Source organism: Lepidochelys kempii, chromosome 11, assembly GCF_965140285.1.
Source record: "Lepidochelys kempii isolate rLepKem1 chromosome 11, rLepKem1.hap1, whole genome shotgun sequence".
Taxonomy (NCBI): domain Eukaryota; kingdom Metazoa; phylum Chordata; order Testudines; family Cheloniidae; genus Lepidochelys; species Lepidochelys kempii.
Window position 1 is genome coordinate 4592725 of NC_136390.1, and position 24361 is coordinate 4617085.

At 50.8% G+C, this 24361-nt stretch overlaps 1 protein-coding gene across 1 annotated transcript in view; it reads left to right on the forward strand.

Annotated features, from left to right (window-relative positions):
• MARCHF4 (membrane associated ring-CH-type finger 4) overlaps positions 1-24361 on the forward strand; it is a 158552-nt gene that overhangs the window by 119031 nt on the left and 15160 nt on the right. Inside the window, exons 2-3 of the mRNA XM_073305012.2 lie at positions 3070-3225; positions 12182-12374. Of these exons, the coding sequence (XP_073161113.1) occupies positions 3070-3225; positions 12182-12374 (349 nt within the window). The remainder of the gene's footprint in view (positions 1-3069; positions 3226-12181; positions 12375-24361) is intronic.

Sequence of the window (24361 nt, forward strand, 5' to 3'; positions counted from 1 at the left end):
TATCACGTCATTGCCATAAGCCCAAAGAACCCTCTGCAGGTAAAGGAAGCAATGGAAGGTCCATTGCTGGAAGCACTGGAGAGCATGCTGTGTAGGGAATAATCTTACACTGCCCAAGAGAAACGGACATGATCTAATTTCCATCTCTAACTTCCCTGAGCTGTGTCTCCTTGTTAGGATCACTGTTGTGTGTAGCTTTTTGTGAGGGTCTCTGTGCAGAGACTCCTTCGTGCATTAATGACTGTTGATGTGGTGTTCTAGAGCTTACTGTGAAGTCTGGGATCAGACTCTTCTTTTTGCTGTGCGAAGACTTTATCCCTTTACTATGCCTGTCGGTTTGGGGCTTTTACAAACACCTGCTGTGTACAGAACTGGGCCTAGCCATATATAAAAATAGCTGTGCACCAACCCCCAAAACATCATAATTCATGCTGCTTGGAGAAGCTAGCAATAAATCAGGTTTTTGCTGGATCTACAAAAACAGAGAAACTGGGGGCTTCGGACTCAGAATTTTTCACCATATTCTCAAAAGTGACAGTAGCTCTCTGTGGATAGATTTACCAGTCTGAGAGAGGAGTTTTTTCCAGGCTGGTTCACGTACATCCTTCACCTCTGGGAAGTGGAGATCAAATTTGAGAAATTTAAATGAATTCTGACATCTTAACTTAATCTCCCCCCAGGTTATCTCTATTCAATTCTAGTCTTTATAGGTTCTTATACCACCCTCATCACCATAGTATCTGAGCACCTTCCAGTTGTTAAGCAACATTAGGTGATGTGACTAATCTGCCCAGTGTGGTTCCTTCTCTCTCTCGCTCATCCTCACCCCAGTGGGAGAATTACGCATGTAGCGGAGTGTCTTTTGGTTTGGTAAGTTTTTGGTTTTGTTGGAGAAGGCAGGTCCTCAAAGTGTGCCTGGAAGTTGGAGCAGAATGTGGCAAGGCACTAACAATCACATGTCAGCCAAGCAGACCTCTCGGCAGGAGGCATGAAAACATTCAAAGCAAAGCCACATGCCCAAACTTCCAACTGAAGTTAGCACAGCTAGTTTGAATTCTTGAAAATGAATGCTACTGCTTTCCCTCCCGCCTCCCCCCACCCCCACACCTCCGTTTCACAATTTTGCTCTACAATAGGCATGTCTTCGTGAAGGAAGTGGCCTATTTCCAAGTGAAAACCGCAATTCTTGAAATTTCTAAATTCTAACCTCCCTTTGCATGACATTCAATTTGTAACGAAAGCCAGTGACAGTCAAAATCCAGCCTGCCTTTGTAGTGTAAAAACAACCAGGTTGCTGAAATTTCATGGAAAATGACAGTTCTGGGTCACATAATGGAGCTGAATGAAGTGATTAACATTTTGGCATTAGATTTCATAAAAACAAGTATCACTCCTGCCAGCTTTGCTCCCAACCTTGAGTAATGGTCTCAAGTTGCAGTGGGGGAGGTTTAGGTTGGATATTAGGAAAAAAATTTTCACTAGGAGGGTGGTGAAACACTGGAATGGGTTACCTAGGGAGGTGGTGGAATCTCCTTCCTTTGAGGTTTTTAAGGTCAGGCTTGACAAAGCCCTGGCTGGGATGATTTAGTTGGGGATTGGTCCTGCTTTGAGCAGGGGGTTGGACTAGATGACCTCCTGAGGTCCCTTCCAACCCTGATATTCTATGATTCTGTGAACCTCCAGGGGCCGTTGCACCTGATCCTTATGAAACCCATGGGAGTTTTTTCCATTGACTTCAATGGGTGTGGAACCTGGCCTTTAAAGTGAGACTTAGGCCTGGTCTACACTGGAGGGGAGAGGGGTGGGGTGACGAGAATAGCATAGCTGAAGTCGACCTATCTTAGATCGACTTAGAATCACTTACTTCGCGTCCTTGCGGCGCAGGATTGACAGCCGCTGCTCCACCGTCGACTCCGCTTCTGCTTCTCGCCGTGGAGGAGTTCCGGAGTCGATGGCAGAGCGATCGGGGATCGATCACTACCCGCCGATTTGGGGATAGAAGGGGGATAGAAGACTTGTTTGTATCCTAGTCCCATATTGCTGACTCAGCCTTTCTGCTGTTTACATACAGTAATAAAAGAGGAGAGGACAACAGGTCTGTGGGGGATGGAGGTAAATCTGGGACTTTAATAGGATGTCCCAAGTATTGAGGCATGGCTGAGAGATGCAACCTCAGCCTTTCCCTGTCTTCCAGGAGACAGTCTCACCCTGCCTTTTAAAAAGCCATTAACCTTCTGAGCAAAGCTAAACATCGAGCAGGGGTTCAAAATGTGGCTTTTAAACAGCAAGAGGTGGGGGTTAGAATTTAATGGCTTCCCTCTAACAATTGGAATCAGCCAGTGCATAGATTGTGTGTCAGGCCATAATCTCGGCTTCCATCTTGTTTGTTCCAAGTGTGGAAATAGCAGGATCCACGTGTTGTCTGGTGTCTAGGTTTTCGAATGAGCTGTCCTCTTGGACTGCATTGGTAATGGAATTTTGAAACCCTTTCCCCTGCAGGCTATGGGTACAAATGAGGAGTGACCAGAGATGGACCCATGCCACAAAATTTTGATTTGGGTTCAAATTTTGAAAATTTGCGATGGGGACTTTGGTCTGGGTCTGTCTCTGGTAATCATTTACTATCTTCAGTGGCCCATGTGACATGAGTTGATGCTGGTCTCAGTCCAGGGGTCAGTGTCCACTTCACAGAACCACCACCATGCCCAGCACTCATTAGACCCTACACTGGCAGTCCCAGCAGATAGACCAAGGACTGAATGGACAACAGAGATTGATCTTCTCTCAGGATTGTGGCTCATTGGAAGGGCAATGTGGAGAAGTTTGCATTGTGTTTAAATAGGCCATCAGTCCCCAGGACAATCTGTCCAGCACCTTTCAACAGCAGGGAACTTCATGAATAAAATAAAACCCAATCGAAGAACTAATAATGGACTACTTTGGCCAAGACTCCTGAGCCAAGACTCTTCAATTGCAAAGGGGAACCGCAGCCAACTTGCCTTACCGAGCTGCCTTCAGACCTGTTTGGAAGAGGTAACCTTTGCTGACCATCTGTCTGTCTCTTTCCAGGGGGAGTTGCTGAGCCCGTGTCGATGTGATGGATCGGTGAAATGCACACACCAGCCTTGTCTGATCAAATGGATCAGCGAGAGAGGCTGCTGGAGCTGCGAGCTGTGTTACTACAAGTATCACGTCATTGCCATAAGCACAAAGAACCCTCTGCAGGTAAAGGTACTAGAGACATTTCCAAGTTTTCTTTCCTGTTGTTGCTGCGCAGAGGGATGTATGGATGGACTCTTTACGAAGTGGAGGAGGGCTGGTTCAACTCCCCACCAATCTCTTCTTGCTGTCCCCTGGGATCTCCAGCACCCATTCTTCTCGGTCTAGCGTATTTATTTGGTCTCCATTGCTGTAGCATTTGAGCACGTCACAAATCCTCTGTGAGGTAGGGCAGGGCTATTTATCCCCATTTTACAGCTGGGGAAAGAAGGCAGAGAGAGGCCAAATGATTTCCCCAAGGTCACACAGGAAGGCTGTGGTAGAGTGGTCTCCAGAGTCCCACCCAGGTCTCCAGAGTCACACCCTAACCACTCGACCATCTGTCCTCTCCAGAGCCCAAGTTTGCCTGCTCTGGTTCCCAATAGGCCCCTCACCCGCTTCTGGTTTGCATGCCATCAGGGATATTGGACCTCCTCCCTACAGTCCTGAGGTTCCACTGGCCTGTGCCTTGTGCTGTATGAGCTAGGTGTCAGTCACAACCAGATCCCAATGGTAGCTTTTGAAATCCACTTTGCCCAAGTGTAAATGACTGTAAGAGGCTGTGGAAAATTGCACCTCCTTTCCTCAGATTTCATGAGCTTTGGTGAGTCTCGGGAGATAGAAGTTTCCCCGAGTGCATTGCCCTCAAATCTGACCAAGAGGAGGCGACGTACTTTGAACACAAGACTAAGAATCGAGAGACCTGGATTCTAGTCCTAGTTCTCCCTCAACCTACTGTGTGGCCTTGGGGGAGTGACTTAGTTTCTCCATGCCGTAGCTGCTCCATCTGTAACATGGGGGCGAATGTTGTCAGTGGCTTATTATTATTTGGACAGTGCCCGGAGGTTGGCGAGTTGCTACCCCCCTTTCTAGAGCACTTGGAGTGTCTCGGATGTCAGGCACCGCATTCGAGCAAGGCATTAATAGTTCTTCTTCCAGGGCTGGTCTGTGTAGCTATTCCACGGCTGGTGGGCGCACGTCCAGTGCGCTTTTCGAGTCAGCCGTGTGTGACACCGCACTGAACCAGGACCCATTGTAGCTCCAGCACAGGGCCTACCTAGCCCCAGCTCTTTGGAACCAGAAGGGTCTTGTCCCATTCGGCGTTTGCTTCTGAGGTTCTGCCTAGTTTTACTGGTCCTAGATCGGGTCATGTAAATGGCCTCTCAGCATCATTAGGAGGGAAACTGACTCCTGTGAACAAGGTCCCACCATGCCCTCAGCACCACTGAGTCTCGCTTAGGTCTCCATAAAAAAATCCAATCCTGCTGCTATTGAACTCAGGGGAATCGGAGCCGGCACTAGGCATAAGCAGATGAAGCGATAGTTTGGGGCCCCCTATTTGCTTTTTAATATAAGAACTTGACTGTTTTAGTGTGTGGGGGGGAGATATTCCTGTGTAGGGCCCCCAGTGAGCCTCCACTGGCACTGGTGGGAATTTTTGCCACTAACTTCCCAGGGAGAGCAGAACTGGTCCCTAGGATTTAAGAGGGATTTAAATAAAATACATGGGACTCGTGTGGACGTTACAGGAGCCAATTCTACCCTGCAAGGAGTTCTCCTTGCTCCATGGCTCAGCAGGGCTTCTGACACTTGATTTTTACATGCATTGGGCTCAGGTTGTCAGCACTTTCATCACAAACCCAGAGCCCGAGGAGTTTAATATCTTGGCTCAGATACCTTGGTCCTGACTGAAACTCGAGAGGGAGGACTTGGACAAAACTGTATGGTATTTTTAAAGCTGTTTTGCGTGTGCCTGAATGTTGCAGGTATCTCAGATCAGAGGCTGACGTTAGGGTCCTGCCACAACACAGATACTAAAGCTTTGTGCTGACACTGTGATATAACTTTTCCTCTGAGGATCTCCAAGCACTCTGTAAAGCTCAGAGACACAAGTTAAAGATTTAGTCCCGGATCCTCAGCTGATATAAATTAGCCTAGCTTCTTTGAAGTGAGAGAGACAAGTATCCATTCCCCAAGCTTCAGAAACACTGCACTTTTTCGGAAGCTCTTTGAAAACCTGGCCTTATTAAACTCTGGGCAGCTGTTGCCGTGAACATAAAAAATGACCAGGCGATGGCAAGAAAATAGAGCTTAGAGCTGTGTGAAAAGAAAAGTGGAAACCATAAAAACTGTGAGGAGTTCAAGTTTTTGTTTGGACGTCACAAACTTGGTGGAAACGTTGAGACTTTTTGCTTATAAATAGGAGCAATCGGAATTAAATAAATACAATATATCATAGGATTAGAAGGGACCGCAAGGGTCATCTATTCTAACCCCCTGCCAAGATAGAGGATACTCATTCACAGCTGAAGGCCCAAAGAACTATACATACAAATACATACTCACATATACATCCCACTTGCACTGAAATACATACACATCACTACATAGCAACAGACACGCTTTCATAGCCCCGTAAGACAGACACACATATTCAAATAGTCACTCGCATAGATGCACACACAAGCCCAAATATTGAGGTCCATATATGATTTTGTGCACATAGATGTCTACATGCACATAAATGGGCCATGCAGTAAAAGAACAAGAACAATCCCTACAGTTGATTTGTGCATGCTAATTGCTATCTGGAATTTAGATGCCTTTGTCCTTAGTTTAAAGCTCTGACTTTCCCAAGCTTCAGTGTTTAGGTACCGTTCTGTAGAACGCCAGGGAGATCTGAAGTCCTCTGTTTATCCAGAGAACAGGCATAACACAGGCAGTGACAATGTGAGCTCTCACTACCCTGCCAATGTGCATCAGTTTTGACTTGGAGGGTCCACTGCTCTGGCTGAGAGAGTTTAGTCCCACAGCCCATTTTGTCCTTGGCCTCTCTGATGAGATGCCAGTTTTGTGGCATGGACATCGGTCCGTTAGGTCTGGACTGAGACCCACCCACTCATTTCACACAGGCCACCAAATGAAATGGCTTTTGACCACTGGGATGGATTTGAACCAGTGACCTGGAGGTGACATAGCCTCATGGCCCACGACCAACATCCCGAGTCACCTGGTCCCATTTTAAACCCAGACATAGCCTTAGTCAACCTGTGGGTCCTGTGTTTTCCTGTGGCAAAGACTGTACCAAATCGGTGAGTGTACTTTGCATTTGTGTGCATGTGTATTTCAGCATATCCTCTGTGTGTGTGTGTGTCATTGCATACTATATGTCCTCTGAGTACACTGTGCAATTCAACATATACTCTATGTATTTCAACGTGTGTGTGTGTGTGTGTGTACTTGGATGGGAGACCTGCATGGACGGTATGCACATGTGGAGAGTTGTGTTAGGAGCAGAGAAGTTACAGCAAGGGAGCAGAGCTCATATTTAATTAACCAGATTCCTTACAACCTCTGAGCTGCTATGATGCTTCCATATCAGACAGCATCTTATAGGCACTGCTTTTAAATGAACCCTCTGGCACTGGCTGCTGGGATTTCCCAACATTAAGTGAGAATGCCTTAGAGCAATGAGAGCTGCAAACCTGCCAAGGCCAAGGGATTAAAGTCAGAGAGAGTGAAGCTCAAGTCTCCAATCCAACCTGCCAGGTGGTAGCTGCTTAGTCAGTGAGCAACAGAGGTTCTTCCAGGAGCTCAGAGCGGCTGGGTGGCTTGTTACACTCACATCACTGAATTTGGTAATCCCCAGTGATGGGTAAAGCAACCCTAGGACTAGCAGGTAGCTTTAATTTGTTCCCTACTGGGGTCTGTTGCAACATTTATGCAGGGATATATTGTGGATTGGATCTTTAGTGTCTACAAGGTCTGAACACACAGAGTATCTGAAACATCGGGCAGCATTGCAGGTGTGTTTTGCACTGCATCCCTGCATCCCAAAGTGGAGCCTGGTTCTGCTCCCATTTACACTGCTGTGTAACTCTTTTGTCTCGGGAGTCACTCCTGATTTACATTAATGTCTCTGAGAGCAGAATCAGACTCTTTGCTTCAGACCCATTTTATTTTTGCTAAAAACAAACTCCCAGATCCAAAAGCTTCTGAGCTTTGGAGAAGTTAAAATCCAGCCACAAATGTCTCTGGTGTCCCCTCTGCATAATGGGTCGACTGACCCCCTGTTCAGAACACCCAAACATTTGGGGAGTGTTCAAATTAAGATTCTGGTCCTGATTCTCCTCTCACTGACACTGAAGTAATTCAGGAGTAACCCCACTGGAGTAAATGAATATTTGCTCAATGTCTGCCCTTCATCAGGGCTACTGTGTCCACATCAAATGTGGCTGAAACCCAGGAGTCTCCCAACCCCAGACCTAACTCCTGGGCAAAAACCCAAAGGTGATGAGATTGCTGGAAGCAGCGAGGAGAGCCGCAAAGGAGCTTCTGCCTCTGTAGCAAACAGCTCGTTGTCACGTTCACTAAAGAACCAGAAAAGGAAAAAAAAACCACTACAGGCTGCAGAAGGAGGGTTACGGAGGCCCTGGGAGAGCAGTAACATGATTTCTGCATGTCTTACAGGAGACCAGAAGTGCTCCAGATGACCAGCTGTGTATCTCCAGGAAAATCTCAAACTATTTGTATTTCTCTCAGAATCTGAAAATGGATCTGTTCAATAGCGAGGCCCTGGATCCTCATAATTATAAAGGAACGTGTCAAATCCTGTAATAAACTAAACTGGCTGAGGCTGGGGTGGGAGAGCTTGGTGCAGGAAATAAAAAATCCTTGCTAGGAAGCAATATTCTCCGTCAGAGGCATATCAATTTTCTTTGGCTAATTATATGGCCTGATTCTGCTCTCCCGGACGCTTGCGTAAATCCAGAGATCACTGGAGTCAAACCAATATGAGAATCAGAGTAAGCATAGGCACCGACTCTGTGGGTGCTCCGTGGCTGGAGCACCCACAGAAAAAACAATTGGGTACTCAGCACCCACTGTAGCTGTTTGACGGGGCCATGCTGATCAGCTGTTTTGGTGGCTGCGGGAGGGGTTTGGGGGAGGACGGAGAGCAGTGACTGGACGGCAGGCGGAGGCTTCGGGGGAGGGGGTGGAGTGGGGGCATGGCCTTGGGGGAGGGAGTGAAGTGGGGGCAGGGCCTCGGAGCGGAGCATCCCCTGGGAAAAATAAAAGTCAGCACTTAAGAGACTAAGCATTAATATCATTGAATTTGTATTGCAATGGCAGTTGCATCGGACACCGTCAGAGATCAGGGCCACATTGTACTGTCCCAAGCACATAACATGGGGTTATGACACTGTACAAAAGATGATGAATGAGATAAATGATGGGCAAGGAGGAGAGGAGGCAGAAAGATGATACTGGTTGGTATAGCAGGCAGTAGTCTCAGTCTGCCACCTTCCTGGCCAGTTTACGTTACGGTTAATTAAAAATTTCAGCTCTGGGTCTAATATTAACATTCAGAGGTATTTTGGATCTGAAGGTTTTTTAATTTCGGTAAAACAACAGAACAAATATTAAGAGGAAAACTCAATTGGAACTTTGCCTTACTGTCTAGGTTATTTGACGTAATGGTCAGCGTAGATTAGTGATGGAATGGTGTTTGAAAGAGGTGGACTTCGAGGGACGATTTGAAGGAGAAGAGTGTGTTTTCCAGTAAGCGTGGCACTTTGGCCATCCATTGCATAATTGTGCCTCAGAATCCTTTGAAAAACAGTGAACTGGGAGTTCACAAGGTTCTTGCAAAGAACCCTTTATTTGATGCTTTCTGTTACAGCAAAGCTCATAGGTCTGCTCTTAGTGGTACGGGTCCTGGGATCATCCGAAGAGCTTTACTTAACAGGAAGTTATACCTCCTGAGATCCTAGTGGAATGGAAAGAGAGTTATCATCTAGGCACCAAACAGACTACAGACATGGTTTTGTTCTAGTTCTGACTTAACTGTTTTCTCACAATTGCATGCATGAGTTTAGTGCTGGTGAACAGTGCCAACTAGACAGCCCAGGAGAATGAAGAATTCCTGTTAGCCACACAACAGAGAGCAGCAGTACAAGTTTCCCCACTGCTGACCTATAACCCTGAGCTGCAGGGAGCATATCACAAGCAAGTTCAGTTTGCACAGCCATTGGTTTTACTGTAGGAATGGAGCCAGTCAGTGTTGACTGGAGGAGGAGAATGGCTGGTGATTCTCTATAGGTGCTCAACCTGTCCTCATCACCTTGGTATCTGAGCACCTTCCAACTGGGCATTAAGTGATGTGACTAACGTCTCTCTCTCTCATGTGGTTGGTTCTTTCTCTCCTCCTCTCTCCTGTGGGAGAACTGTGTGTGCACTGGTGTGTTTTGTTTCGGGAGGGCTGTTATTGTTTGGGACTTTGGGTGGCTTTTTAAATGCACACGCTGCTCTGGGATAGGGAAGGCAAGGTCAAAGACACGAACCTGGCGCCGAAGGTGATGAGGTTTGTGATAGTCTTTAGTTCCTGGGGAGCACATGCCGGAGCCTCGGACTAGCCCCTAAGCAAGCTCTATCTCCTGCATAGATGCTCTTTGCCCTGATGAGCTGACACTATCCATCTCACTTTGTTTAGCACCAGACAGCCAAGAGATGACGACAAAGCCTGGTTGTTGCCAGGGACCTCTGGTAGCAGAGAGAGAGACGTTCTAGCCTCCGGAGCCATCCAGTCTCTCTCTCAGCTGAGTGATCTGGATTTGGGAGTGAGCTTTTTTTAACCTCTTGACAACTGATATTTAAAAGACACTCTTTTGCGGGGGGGCACACCTGGCTTAGGGGGCGGGTAATGGAACACAACTTCACTTCTAGGTCATGGGTGCAAATTCAGCCCAGGGCCATCAGTGACCACAAACAGTTACCATTTACTGGCATGTGTGAGGTGAGTTGGTAGATCTCAGTGCAATGCCCAGTGCTGGACCAGGGGAAAGCATTTTGCCCAGCCTGGAAGGCATCCAGTCTGTGATAGAAGCTTATTGAAACATCTCTGAGGGTGAGATTTTATCTGTATTCAGTTTTCTTACTGTATTAGGTTTAGACTTGCATGTTTTATTTTATTTTGCTTGGTAATTCACTTTGTTCTGTCTGTTAGACTGAACCACTTAAATCCTACTTTCTGTATTTAATAAAATCACTTTTTACTTATTAATTAACCCAGAGTATGTATTAATACCTGAGGAGGGCAAACAGCTGTGCATATCTCTCTATCAGGGTTATAGAGGGCAAACAATTTATGAGTTTACCCTGTATAAGCTTTATACAGGGTAAAACGGATTTATTTCGGGTTTGGACCCCATTGGGAGTTGGGCATCTGAGTGTTAAAGACAGGCACACTTCTGTACGTTGCTTTCAGTTAAGTCTACAGCTGCTAGAGGACGTGGCTCAGACCTGGGTCTGGGTTTGCAGCAGGCTAGCGGGTCTGGCTCAAACCAGGCAGGGCATTGAAGTCCCATGCTGGGAGGGCAGGGAAAGCAGGGGCAGAAGTAGCCATGGCACATTGGTTGGCAGTTCCCAAGGGGGGTTCTGTGATCCAACCCGTCACAGTATAAACTAGAGATCCTAAGGCATGGCGTCGTTAACATCACACTTGTTACAGATTTAGTCAAGTGCCTCCTCTAGGACATTCTCCAGACTACTCTGAGGGGATCCACATGTGGGGTGTGCTTTCAGCCTCCAGAGTCTGAACAGAGTCCATGCACTGCCCCTAGCTTGGGGTCTCTAGACACTCTCTTGGGATGCCTTTCCTCTGTCTAGCACCCCCTCCTGAGAACTGAGACCTTTGCCAGTCAACTACCTAGCCCCTGAGACCATTGCTGACTCTTCAGAATTTCTTGTAGCTTAAACAAACTGTGTCCCAGAATTCCAGCCATGGGGGTATTCCAGATCCACAGGGTAACTTTTCAAGGGCATGTGATAGGTGTAACACACAACGCACAGACTTTGCACAGGGTTTTAAAACACCATTGCTCTTTACATAACAGCATGAGAGAGAGGTACAGCTCTATACAAAATAATAGCCATTGCTTTATGCATTTCTCTGCCTGTTGGCTCACCATTATGGAGAGATCTTTGGGCCAGGGGAGAGCCCTCTGGGGTGCCCAGGAACCTTCCTCTGCAGCTTCATGATGTCTCTTCTGAAGCATGGATCCCTCTCCACCCCAGCTGTCATTTTCTGACCTGGGCTGTTCACAGTTAAACAGGACCTCTCTGCTACAAAAGCATACTCATCTCTTCCTCTCTCCTGTCCAAAGCTTCCTGTTTGGCTCATGAGTCTCCCGCATTTATATGTCCCACCAACAACACCTGGTTCCTTTGTTCTGATGCTGGCAATTTTCCACTTCCCAAACTTCAGCTGGCTGTTGAGGGGTTGGGGAAAACTAGTTTCCCTTAGCACACCCATTGTGTGGTCACAATACAGTCACTAAGGTTAACTGCTCTCCATTGTCCCTATTCCAGTGGGTGCATGCAACAAGCCCTCTCAGCCCATGGTGGATTCTACATTTTACACAGAAATTCCATGATACAGCAAACTTCATAGTAACAGCTTGATGATATCAACCAGAATTCATAAACCATACAGACAGATCCCCCAAATCATCATACCACTGTACTTGACATGAGAGCAGGGGCTGTTCATTACCCTCAGCGTCTGGCAAAAGTCCATCTCAGGTAGTTGCCCTCTGCCTCCCTGGATTCCCTTTGCAGTTTCAGTTGGATACAGGATTCTTCTTCGCTTCCAGATCCAAAATGTGGAACATGGCTGTGCTCTTTTAAACAGCTGCTGTACTCCATCCCCAGAGGTGACTGCATGTCAGTGGTGGGTGAAGTGATCCCTGTGTAGTGTTTGTCTGTCGAGTTGTAAAGCACTTGGGGATGGGAAGCCACTATGTGATTGTTTAAATGCTGGTGTTCACCACAGATCTAATCTCCTGTCTTTTCCCCCTCCTTCCCTCTCTCTTTGTCCCTGAATGTTATTTTCCCTTCCTCCCATCCCTTCCTTCCCTTGCAGTGGCAGGCCATCTCTCTGACAGTCATTGAGAAGGTTCAGATAGCAGCAGCCATCTTGGGTTCCCTCTTCCTCATCGCCAGTATCTCGTGGCTCATCTGGTCGACCTTCAGTCCTTCCGCCAAATGGCAGCGCCAGGACCTGCTCTTCCAGATCTGCTATGGAATGTATGGCTTCATGGACATTGTCTGTATAGGTGGGTGAATGAATTTCACAGGCAAGGGGATGCAGCCCGCTGGCTCCCTCCACAGGAAGGAGCAGGAGATGGCATACGGAGAATGGGCCTGGCTGCTATACAGATCTGTTTGGATACAGCCCCCTTGGCCATTACTGCACCCTCTTTACAGAAATAGCCCGGTTCTGAAGATCTCATCAACCTTGAGGTATTTTCCGTTTCTGGGGTGGCGTGGGATCTGGAACGTTCCCCTGGGCAAATGCAATGAGGGTCGAAGGCTGTAAAATGCAGCCACTTACACAGTAACAACAGCTGTGTAGGAATCTGAGAGCTCTGGGCTGATTGAGAAACATCTATTTACACTGAGCACGAGGTAGAGGAAACACTTTCCTTTCACTCCCAGAATTGGGGAGAACATTTTTTCCAAAGGCAAAAGTGGGACACACTCAGGAGCCCCACCTCCTGCTCCCCTGGGTGGAGCTTGGGAAGGCTGAGCCGCTGTGGGGAGCCCCAGACCCTTTACCAGCCAGGGGGGCCAAGAGCAGCCCCTGGCCCCACCCCCCAGGGTATGCTGCCCAGGGCAGTTGGAGGGTCTGGGGCTCCCCACTGCAATCCAGCTCAGAGGCGCTAGAACTGGGAGGGACGGGGGGGGGGGCCATAGCCCTCCCACTTTTTGAAAGTGGATGGGCCGGACCCCACCCCCTACCCCTTCTCTTCCCTCTGAGGGCCCACCTGCCCGGCCAGGCTAGCATGGAGCCCAAGTGGGGAGCCCGGGCAGTTGTGGGGAGCCACGCAGATCCTCCATCTCCACATGGTGCAGGGGGGCTGAGAGCAGCCCCCAACCCATGTCCCCATCCCCCAGGCTTGCCGCCTGGCCCAGGACAGGTGGAGGTGGAGGGTCCGAGACTCGACGCCGGCTCACCACAGCTGCCCATGCCGCTCTCCCCGACCCAGTTCCGGTGCGGCGGGGGCCTCAGAGCCGCAGCCGGGCCGTGCTAAGAGCCGTGCGGGCAGCGGTGGGCAGCTGCGAACCCTCCACCTGCCCTGGACGGAGGGACTTGGGGGCAGGAACACAGGCCAGGGGCTGCTCTTGGCAGGCCCCCCGCACCGCGGGCAGGTGGAGGCTCCGCATAGCTGCCCGCACAGCTCTTAGCATGGCCCAGCTGCAGCTCCGAGGCCTTCCCCGCACCAGAGCCAGGTCAGGGAGAGCCGCACAAGCAACTGTGGTGAGCCTGGGTCTCTCCACCTGCCCTGGGCGGGGGGCCCGGGCACAGGCAAGGGGTTTCTTTCAACCCCCCACCCCAGGCAGGAAGAGGAGGGGCAGGGCCTTGGAGGGGCAGGGTCTCAGGGGTCGAGGGCCCCTGCCTCCCCGCTTTTGGGAAGGCTCTGATGCCTTTGGTCCAGCTCCCTGGGCGGCTCTTACCACAGCCAAGTTCTGGCTTCCAGCCTGGCTAGTGGGTGGGGCCTCATGGCAATGGGGGCGAAGGCCCAGCTTAGCCCCCCACCCCCAGGGAAGAGACTGGCACCGCCCGTGAGCCTTGGGCAGGCAATCCAAAACAAATACTGTCCCTGAGTCATTCAGCCGAGGCCCAGGACTTGAACTTTCCATTTTGTGACTGTCCTGCCCAATTCAGGATGGGTGGTCACCCTGCCCAGAAAAGCCCTTTCTTGCGGGAACCCAAAGTTTGCTAGACTACAAACTGCCCTGGCATCTTGACAAGAGACTGAAGGCTACAGCTGATAGCCATGGGGGAACATATAATGCCCACACCCAGCGACAGGTCATACACAGTTGGACCTGGCCATCTCTCTGAGGCACTGCATGTGCTGGGTCGTGGGCCTTGCAGCCAGAGACCCAGTCTCCTGCGTCCTGCCAGCTGTAGGAGAGGGGACCCTGCTTCCAAAGAAGGGGCGGAGGTAATGAGTTCAGTCCTGCTCTGTGCATGTATGGAGGGAGGGAGGTGAGTGATGGAGCCTGTGTCCCAACCTTGGCTGCAAGAGATGCTTGACTTGAGCAGCAACAACAAGCCACTCCAGGGGAACAGTAGGGGGATCAGCAGACCCCCACTCTGGGCTGCCTGAGGCTGCACCTCCGTATCTAGGATGGAGAAATGGAGAGCAGCTGGAGGGCAGGTGCCAGGACCCCATGGCACCTCTGCCCTAGGCAGGGATTTGCCTCCAGCTGCTCAATTACTCAGATGCAGGAAGGGCTCGAATCACAACCTCTGGATTTTGAACGGGGCAACAAGGTTGACGAAAGCCCGTAGGGGCTTCTGTAGCTTCTGTGCCGCTCCTACCCCCTCACTCTCCAGCCGCCATCCCATAGGCTGGCTGGCAGGAGCTCATCTGCTCGGTCCCTCATCTCCTGCCTCCAGCCACTGCTGGGGGAGACAGAGTCTTGCGGGGAGAGAGGGGGTTTGAGAACCCCACTCCACTGAAGGGGTAGAACCAGCAAAGAGGTTGTGGGGGGGAGCCTGAATCCCCAGGAGAGGGAGGGGTCAGACCCAGCAGATGAGGTGGAGCAAAGAGCCCCAGCTGCAAGAGAAGGCTCAATTATGTGGCCCAATTGCACACCAGACTTGATGGAGAGGCTGCAGCCACTCGCCTACCCTAGCTCAGCACCACCTCTCCTGGGCTCACCCCACTCCGGACACCACGGCAGGCCCTATCACTGAGCCCCCAATTCCTTTGCCCAGGGGGCTCTCCTTCTTCAATCCACCCCCTGAGTTTGAGCCCCCCGCCCAAAGGCTCGGGTGGTTTGGCTCTGAGACATTGACTTTGTGTCTCCGTGTTTGCAAATTTGCAAAGAGACCGGGAGTGACCCAGAACCGGGCTCCTCATTCAGGCCAGTCTCCCTCAGTGGGGCAAGAGGCTGGGGAGTTTGTGTGCGTGGAGCAGCTGTGTTATAGGCTGAGATACTTGGAGGCTAAAATTGGTGTAGCTCTGGAGCAGTGATGTGCGAAACTGAGCAGCTGTTGGGTCTTTGTATTATGCAACTAACAGGCAAGATCTGTGTCCATTTCCCGTGTGCGGGGACGGCCCCGATCTCTGATGTAATTTTGCTACGGTGTGATGCATTCGTGCACAGTGTACGCAGAGAGCAAGACAATCACAAGAGAGAGACACAAAGGTGTCTTCACGGGGACACTAGATGAGGTGAAGGGAGAGGAGTACAGGATGACTAAACAGCATAACAGAAGGCAACCCAACTAATGGAAAAGCGCAAGGAAGGGCCAGCGAGGGACCAGGCCTGGAAGTGAAGCACAGGGGAATGGAAGAGAGGTGAAGGAGTGGGTGGTTATCAGCTCAAGGAGAGGACAGACCAAGTTTCATACGCAGTAGCTAAGGCCAGGAAGGCAGTTTCAAGGTGGATGCCTGCAGAGATGGCATCAGAGGGCCGCTGTACCTTCGTCTGGATGTGCTGCTGTGCCTCAGTTTCCTTTCAGTTGGTCAAGCAAACACTACACAACAGGTCAGTCATGAAAATCTCCCTTTATGGGGCCAGGCTTATTAATAGAAATAACAAAGCTTTCATCTGCATCTGGGCCCCTCTCACGTCCTTGCTGGTCTTTCCCCAGGAGTTCATGGTCAATCTCATATCAGGGCTTCCCCATTGCTCCCTAGGAAGTCCTCCTGCTGGTCTTGTTCCTGGACTCACCATGGTCCATTTGGCTGTTTCCAAGCTGCTCACAGTGGAGTCTGGCCCCCTGCTCCATCCTCAGGCAGTTATCCTGCAGGCAGTCTGTATGCCAGGTCTCTCCCAGACTGAGTCAAGAGCTGTGTCTCCTACACTCCCAAGCCAGTCACGAGCCTCCTCTCAGACACATGCTGGCAACTAAAATTCCCACAACCGTGCCTAAGGGGCTAAGGCCTGGCACCAGGCCCACTCTCTTCCGTGACACGGTCCTATGTCCTGGAGTCAGAGATTAGTCTGAACTGCTCAGTGACTCCAGACCATGGGACTGTTGAAAGCCAGAAGAGGCTGACCTTCAGTAGTCAAAAAGGGAAGCAGTTAAGGCATGAACTGGGGATAACAGAGGAGGGGTCGAAATCAGGATGAATCCAGGCAAAGATGCACAGCTGCCAAACAAGACGGAGCTACAAGGAAAGAAGAAAGTCCGAGTGCAAATGGCAAGACTTTCTGGCTTTGGGAGGGAAGCTGAGGTCAAGGTGGAGAGTGACAGGGAGTCCCAGATTGCTTTGCTCAGAAGAACTTAAATAGTAAGAAATTAACAATGGGGGCAATTGTCATGTTTGGCACTCTAAGATCTGAATGGGCCGGGGCCCTAGAACTCCCCACTGCAGCCATGGTGCTGGTCCCTTGAGGTCAGGGTTAGGGCAGTTTGGGGGCACGTGGATAAAGGGCTACACCTGGCAGAGCACTAAAGTCACTTTACACGACGGCAGTGAAGTCAGCGCGGCTGGCTGCTTGTCCCGTATTGGGCAGGTGTTTGCTCTGCCACCTGCAATTCGTGTAAGGTGGAGTGAAGCTCCTTCTTGCCAAGCCTCATTGGTCAGCTCTCAGGCTCCTTGTCAGCAGCCCTGCTTCTCCCCGCTGGGTCAGTGGGACTGGACCGGAGCTCTGGTCCCATTCCTCAGCCCACGCTGCAAACTTATCCTCCGCATTCAAAAACAGCGCGCAGGAGCCTGGGCCAGGCCCCACCTCGTACAGCGCTGGTTATTTAGCTCTGCCAGGATTGTTTGCTCATAAGGACACCCATGGGGTGCTCAATGCGTGGTGTTACAGCCTTGCAGCTGCTCTCCTGGCTGCGCTTCCTCGCTGCTGTCTGATACGCAATTCCCAGGCGCAGTCATTCAGCCGTGCTACAGTGAGAGACCTTTGCAGTCACAAGAAGGGGCGTGTCTGTTTCTGCTAGGGCTTTAAACAGGACCCCAGAGCCCCAAAAAGCCACACTCCAGCCGATGTGAGTAGTATCCTTCTCTACTGTAGCCTCTCGCTATTGAGTGAGACCATTCAGCTCGGCCAGCGGCTGCAGCAGCATATGGCTGTCCACCATCAGGCCTCAAGGTTGCAGTTGCTCCTGTCCCCTTTCCATTGCAGGAAATGGCTGGGGGGACATGCATGGCAGCAGATCCACCTTCTCCACCCCCTCCAAGCCCACCGTGCGCTGGGATGCACAGAACAGGAGAATGGCCTCTGTGCACAGGCCGCATACCCTGGGCTAGGCCCTCCCAGCTCAGGCTGCGGATGAGAGCAAGATTTGCACCTCGGGGATCTGTTCCTGGGACAGAAATAACACAACTGCAAACTTCTCATGGTCTTTCAGTGCTTAGAGGGTAGAGCTACCAGGATCTTAATCTCCCGGTCCCCGTAAGGCACTCCCTGAGGCGGAGAAGTTTAAAGACTCATTCAAGTGCCTGCAGATGCACAGCCCCGATCTTTGCAGCAGCAGGAGATGGTATAACGGAGGCACGAGCCAGGCCGACTCCGCTCTGATGCATGTGTCAGGCTCGGAACGTGCGCCTGTGTCCCAGACGTACACAGGGAGTCAGATAACAGGGATGCAGGTTGTGGGAGTGGAGACAAACAGTCTTGAGCACGATCAGTTGCTCTGCTTTGTCATTGTCCAAACACCGTAGACACTGTCTGGGAGCGAGGAGGAGCAGGGCAAAAAGTAACCTCCCTCATCAGGATTGATCGATTTTCCCTGGGCGGAGTGGGGGGGTGGAAAGGCTGCCTGGATGGAGCGCTGCCAGGTGCTTCCCCTGATGCTAACAGGAGTTCTGCAGATAAAAATGCCCCATTTGAAAAGTCAAGGAGAAGAGTCAGACAAACCCTGTGCCAGCGAGGGAGTTTCAGGCCATGTCCTCTGCATGCAGCCCCATTGTGCCTGGGCTTACTCAGCATGTATGATCCCCCACCAGCAGTGCCTAGGCAGCATGTATGACCACCCCTGCCCCACCAGCAGTGCCCTCCCAGGGCATATCCCAGCCTGACAGACTTGCCAACACCCATGCCAGGCTCATCCCTCCATTGGTGTCATGGGATTTCCTCCAGCAATGAACCTGGGCCCATTCCGTTCATTACCCTTCTCGGCCATGTTTCGGTGGAGAACGGGAGCTAGTTTAACTCATCACACACGTTGCTCTCCACTTTCCCTCGGGGGATCAGGGGAATGGTAAAGAAAAAGGGGGTGTCAGAGTGGGATGCGAGAGAAAGCAACCGTTTGAGCACAGTGGCAGATCGTGTTGTCCTCCCATCCCTGTTTGGGGAGTCGGGGGAAGGAGGAGGAACCCTGGTCCTCTGTGAGTATCTGGCTTGTGCACCTTCTTGGCTGTTGATGGAAATGAAAAACTCTGGCTCGTGGATGTTGGCAACATGATTATTGTGGCTGTGATAAAGCTGAAAACCTGAGGGAAACTGATTAGCTTGTCTGTGAATGGGAGATAAGTATTCCCTTGCGGTCAGTGGAGAACAAAGTGAGCCGATCGATCGTTGACGAACAGGGAGCTTAAGTTTTGATTGTTTTTAAGGATCTGGGCTTGATTTCTCCTCTTCTCCTGGCCTTTTGTGGAGCGTCCCCTTTTGCATCACCAGTGATGTCACCCGTAATCAGGCGATAAGCCTGTCGCATCCAGAGGAAGAGCAGCCTTTGCCTTCCCAGGCAGCCCTCAAAGTTGCTGCTTGCTGCTGCTTATTCCTTAACCTTTTGCCTGCCAGGTTTACAGGAATTCAGCCATGACAGAAATCCCTGGGCCAGTGGCTTTTCATTTCCAGCCGAACAATGGTTACTCTGTGCAATTGTAACGCCGACAGACCCTAGTCGTCAGCACGCAGGATCGAACCGAGGACCTCTGGAGCTTGGTGCATGAGCCTCTACCGCATGAGCTAAAAGCCAACTGCCTGTTAGCTAAGGCTGCAGTGCAAACTATAATATCTCTCTCTATATATAAATATATATAATCTCTCTCTCTCTTCGCCACTACCCAACTGCCAAGCCCCCGACTCCTGTGTTTGCTTGTATTTGTCTTTCGTGGGGGATCAATAACCATGATGCTGGCATTCAGCAGCAGTTCGAGCCTGCTAGTTTGCCATCACTGCAGTGACAGGGAGAGGATGGCTGCTAGCCATGCTGGGCCGGGGCCCTGCTTTCATCACCCCTGCGTTGAACCAAGTGACCCGTGAGGCCTATGCTGAGACTTGCGAGTGTCCCTTTCTGTAAATGGACCCAGCCACAATCTCCTGCGTTGTGCCCCCACAACCCTGTTGTTTTCAAGGAGGCTGCCCCCGTCTAGCTGGGAGGAGAATTTGACCTGCTGCGTTTAGCTTCTGCCCCAGTCCTGCTCTCGAAGGGAAGTGGGGTGAGACGCACTCCCTGCTCCAGGGCCGTTGACCTGCATCCTTATCTGTCAAGGGGAAGGTGACCCAGACACACATGGTGACTGTCCAGTACTTTGTTAAGCGAAGTGTTGCTACTGAGATGGGCACCCAGCACACAGACTCGTAGCGAGGCTTCTGCATAACCTGGACTTCTGGGGTCCTGCTTCTTACTGCCTACCTAGCCTGTCCTTCCTAGGGCCTGCCAGGGTCTTCACCCAGCACCGCTGACATCTCCCATGGAACGCCCACAGCCAGCCGGCTAGCGATCTCCGCTGGGGCTTGCAGCTACTGGGGTTTCCTTGTCCCTTTTGCGGCTCCAATGGCCTCGCTAGGAGGCTGCTGAGGGCAAAGGAGCTTCAAAGGAGCAGCCTGCAGTGAGCTTCTCCTTGCCCCCTGTCCACACAGCAGGACAGAGAAGTGGCTAGGGGCAATCCTAGGCAGTGATTCCAGCAGGGCACCCTGGCCTTGTTTTCATAGATACACTCATTTGTTTGGCTCTCCAATCCATGCACAGACATGCAGCTGGGACTCGAGAGAGCTGGGTTCTGTTCCTGCCTTTGCCCCAGCCTCCCTGTGTGACTTTGAGCCCATTACCACTCCTCTCTGTGCCTCAGTTTCCCCATCTGCAAAAACAGGAACAACAATGCTCCCTGCATCGTGAACATGAATGTAGGGATGTTCACGATGCAGGGCCATAGGAATAGCTGGACACCACATTTCTTTGCCGTTTTATGGCCTCTCCTCCATCACCCCTAGCCAGTCTCTGATTCCCCCGACCCTATTTTCTTCCCAGTTTATGGACAACCACGTCTCCAAGGTAGGTGCTCAGATGGAACCGTGGTGGGCACCGTAAGAACTCAAACAGCATGTGCTCTTTGGAGTCGGGATGGTCATTTATGTTGTGTGCCAAGACCTTAGCTTGAGGGAGGGGGAGGTCCCAATCCTTGATTAGCACCTTTGTGCACGACAACGAATGGTCACATTGGCAACTGCAGTGCATATCGGTGCACAGCATTTTTAATATACGCACCCTCTGCTGGCTGGCCAAACATTGTACAGTAGGTCCTACATAAACTGCGACTGTTCTTGGTCTCCGCCTGCATTTTCCCAGTGACAGAGTGGTTAAATTTTGAAACATGAAATATGTATTATACAGCAGAATTCTGGGAACGAAATTCCCCAGCAGTTCCTACTGATTCTCGTGTCGGTACAATGTTGTCCATAGATCCCTTCAAAAGCTATCGACCTGTGTCCCAGTCTCCAGTTTAGAACTGTTCTAGGTTCTCAGTATATTCATGTACAAACAGCCTGCTGTGGCCCAGAATGCCACAGGGCAGGTATGGCTGCAGAGCTCCTGCCGTGTAGGACATGGGGTCTCTCTCCTGTGTACGTGTGGAGTTTCACAGCTGGAAAAGGCACCAGTCTGCAGAGCACCTGAACGCCAGGCAGAGCACCTCGTCTACACCAGGCAAGCACCTCTTCAGTGCCTCCCCTCTACAGAAAGAATGTGAACAAATTGGAGGGAGTCCAGCGGAGGGCAACAAAAATGATCAGGGGGCTGGGGGCACATGACTTATGAGGAGAGGCTATGGGAACTGGGCTTGTTTAATCTGTAGAAGAGACGCATGAGGGGGGATTTGATAGCAGCCTTCAACTACCTGAAGGGGGATTCTAAAGAGGATGGAGCTTGGCTGTTCTCAGTGGTGGCAAATGACAGAACAAGGAGCAATGGTCTCAGGTTGCAGTCGGGGAGGTCTAGGTTGGATATTAGGAAACACTATTTCAGTAGGAGGGTGGTGAAGCACTGGAATGGGTTCCCTAGGGAGGTGGTAGGATCTCCATCCTTAGAGGTTTTTAAGGCCCGGCCTGACAAAGCCCTGGCTGGGATGATTTAGTTGGTGTTGGTCCTGCTTTGAGCAGGGGGTTGGACTAGCCAACCTCCTAAGGTCCCTTCCAACCCTAATCTTCAGTGATTCTGTGCTGTCAGGATGTCATTCAGCTTCCTTAGGTCTGCCTAGTCTCCTCTCCACTAAGCCCCAAACCCTTGGCTGGCCAGTCATGTGGCACAAAAGGCAGTGCATGGGCAAAGGCAGGATTTCATGGCCATTTATGTGGCTGTGCAGTTACGCAGGTAAGAGGTGGAGGGGCTTCAGTAGGTGGTGCTCTTCTCTTGAAGGTTATACCGCTCAATGGTCTTCACAATATGGAACTGGGGATGGTGGGCCATACGCTCAAAATGTCTGTTTAACTTGCATTTGCAATTTCTTCGGCTGCCTGGGCAAATGTGGGATTGGTGCATACAGGTTAGCCAGCCAGTTTGGAGGGCTAATCTTTTTGTAAGACACGCCCACTCAGCGTGGGGCACTGTCCCCCTTTGGGTTGGGCAGGAGTGGGGCACACCAAGGTAGATCAAGCTGCTATGGGCATGGCTGACAGAGTTTGTTAGCTCAAGCAGCAGAAACTCATGTGTTGAGATCCCAGGTTCAATCATTGTTGCCGACGCCCCACCGAGGGGTGTGGTGTCGTATTTGCAATACAGTAATGGAGTCCGGTTTCTTGCACCTCTCTAGAACCTTTCATCCACAGATAGGAAATGGACGTAGCTTAGCCTTGCCACGCACCACTTAGGGAATCCCTTCACCCACCACTGAAATGCAGCCACATCTGGAATAACACACATCTGCTCTTCACCAGCAACACAAGTGTCTGACAGCAGGTGAAGAGTGTCTCCTCCAGCTGAACATCTGGGGGACTCTCAAGTTGGCAGATGTCCTCTCCTGAGTTGGAGTGAGGCCAGGACAGGGTAAGACCACACCCGTACTGATCTAAAAAGCATTACCTGATCTTTAGGTAACACAAGTGGGCTGGACTTGTAGCAGCTCATTGCGCCTAGCATCAGACCAAACCATTGATCGGTATAACCTTCAAGAGAAGAGTACCACCTACTGAAGCCCCTCCACCTTTTACCTGCATTTTTTCTTGATGATCTCCCACCCAAGTACTAATCCTGCCCCAACCTACTTAGCTGGAGAACTGTGCATTTGGCTCCTGTGGCCTAAGGGATAATTTCTTGCCTCTCCCTGTTAAGGGACCCTGCAAGAAGCAGCTTGTGTCCCTGCCTCTACCCTGGGACATGGCTGATTGCAACCTCCTTGACTCCGTATTTCCTCAAAAGATCCAGGGCTCCCATCACATTCTTATCCAATACACTTCACTTTAACAAGTGAGAGAGAGAGAGAGAGAGATCAGGAGCTGAGACGTGACTGAAAGGGGAATGCAGTCAGTTCCGGGGCTGCTTTGTGCCGCCGGAGGCAGTGAAAGGAGGAGTGGCAGTTCTGGAGAGCAGTGGTGGAGAGGGATTATCATGGTGCATACAGATAGATATAGGTAGAGATATAATCAGATAAACATAGCCGGAGTGAGTCTCCTTGGGTCTCAAGCTGCTGAGGAGGGTGAGTGGCAGCTTGGAACTCGGCCACACATCCTGAGAGGCACCTGGCTATTAATTAAATGGCAATTCGGGGGGGTTCATCTGCCTCCCTGTCAAGGCACAATTAGGGAAAAGTCAGTGTTCATGGATTAAAGTGGTGCGTGGGTTCAGGAGGCCTGGCCATAATCTCCTGTTAAACAACAAAGAGTGTTGCCAGCTAATGAGAGAGCAACCCAGCCTAGGGAAGAAAATCACCTGAGCAGCTCAAGAGGGGAGTGGTGTTTGGGGCGGCCGATGAGCAGATCACGAGTTGTCCTTGACTTCCATTTAATTAGCATACTTGTGGGGGGGTTGGTTTGGTTCAGCAGCCTAGTGTATGATATGACTAGACTAGCCGTGGTTGTGGAGGTTAGGACTGAAGAGGGCTGTCAGAGCCATGTGTGGACTCTGGACTGGAAGCGCTCTTCAGCAACCTTCTCTCTTGACTCGTTGCTGTCAACCCCTCACTTTTATAAGCACTAAATCCTCATGTTCTTAGACACTTCACCCCTTTGCTTGGCCCTCGGTCCCTGAGGGTATTTGCTTTCGCACCAACAGCTGCTCTGAAACTCAGCAGCGCTGGAGATCAGCAAAGCACGGCCATTCATCCTGCCAACGATTTTTGTTGGCACGCTGCGGCAATCCATCACATACCAGGAAGTGTGCACCCGCTGCTTTTAATCCCAGCTGCCAGGGAGAATGATCGGAGGCATCCAGTCTGCCTGATGGCATCTCTGCACAAGTGTAGGTAATAAGAGAAGAAATCAATAGCCAATTAAACCTGATCCACAGCATTTGATTTTTGGGGGTATGATGGGAACAGTAATTAATGGAGTTTCCTTGAGACAGTCACAATTCAAGGTTTCCTGTCAAGGCTAATGTGGTTTCATTTTAACTGGGTCTGCTGCAATGTACGGTCTGCGGAGGTGCAGGGCTGGAGGAGCCGTTTTGTGTGTGGTGAGCCTGGTGACCTGCCCCTGCTGATGGCCTGGTCAAATGGAGGTGGAAAGCTCCCGGATCCTGCATCCTCAATGGCAGTTGGGCATTTTCAAGGGGTTAGCTGGGGCTCGTCCCTCTCCGGGGCGGCGGGGAGCCACACCGCCTCACTACGCACCGTTGATGTCTTGGGGGAATTAGTCCGGCCGCAGGAGTCTCCCTCGGCGGCCCTTGCGACAACTGCAATAAGGACAGTAAGCC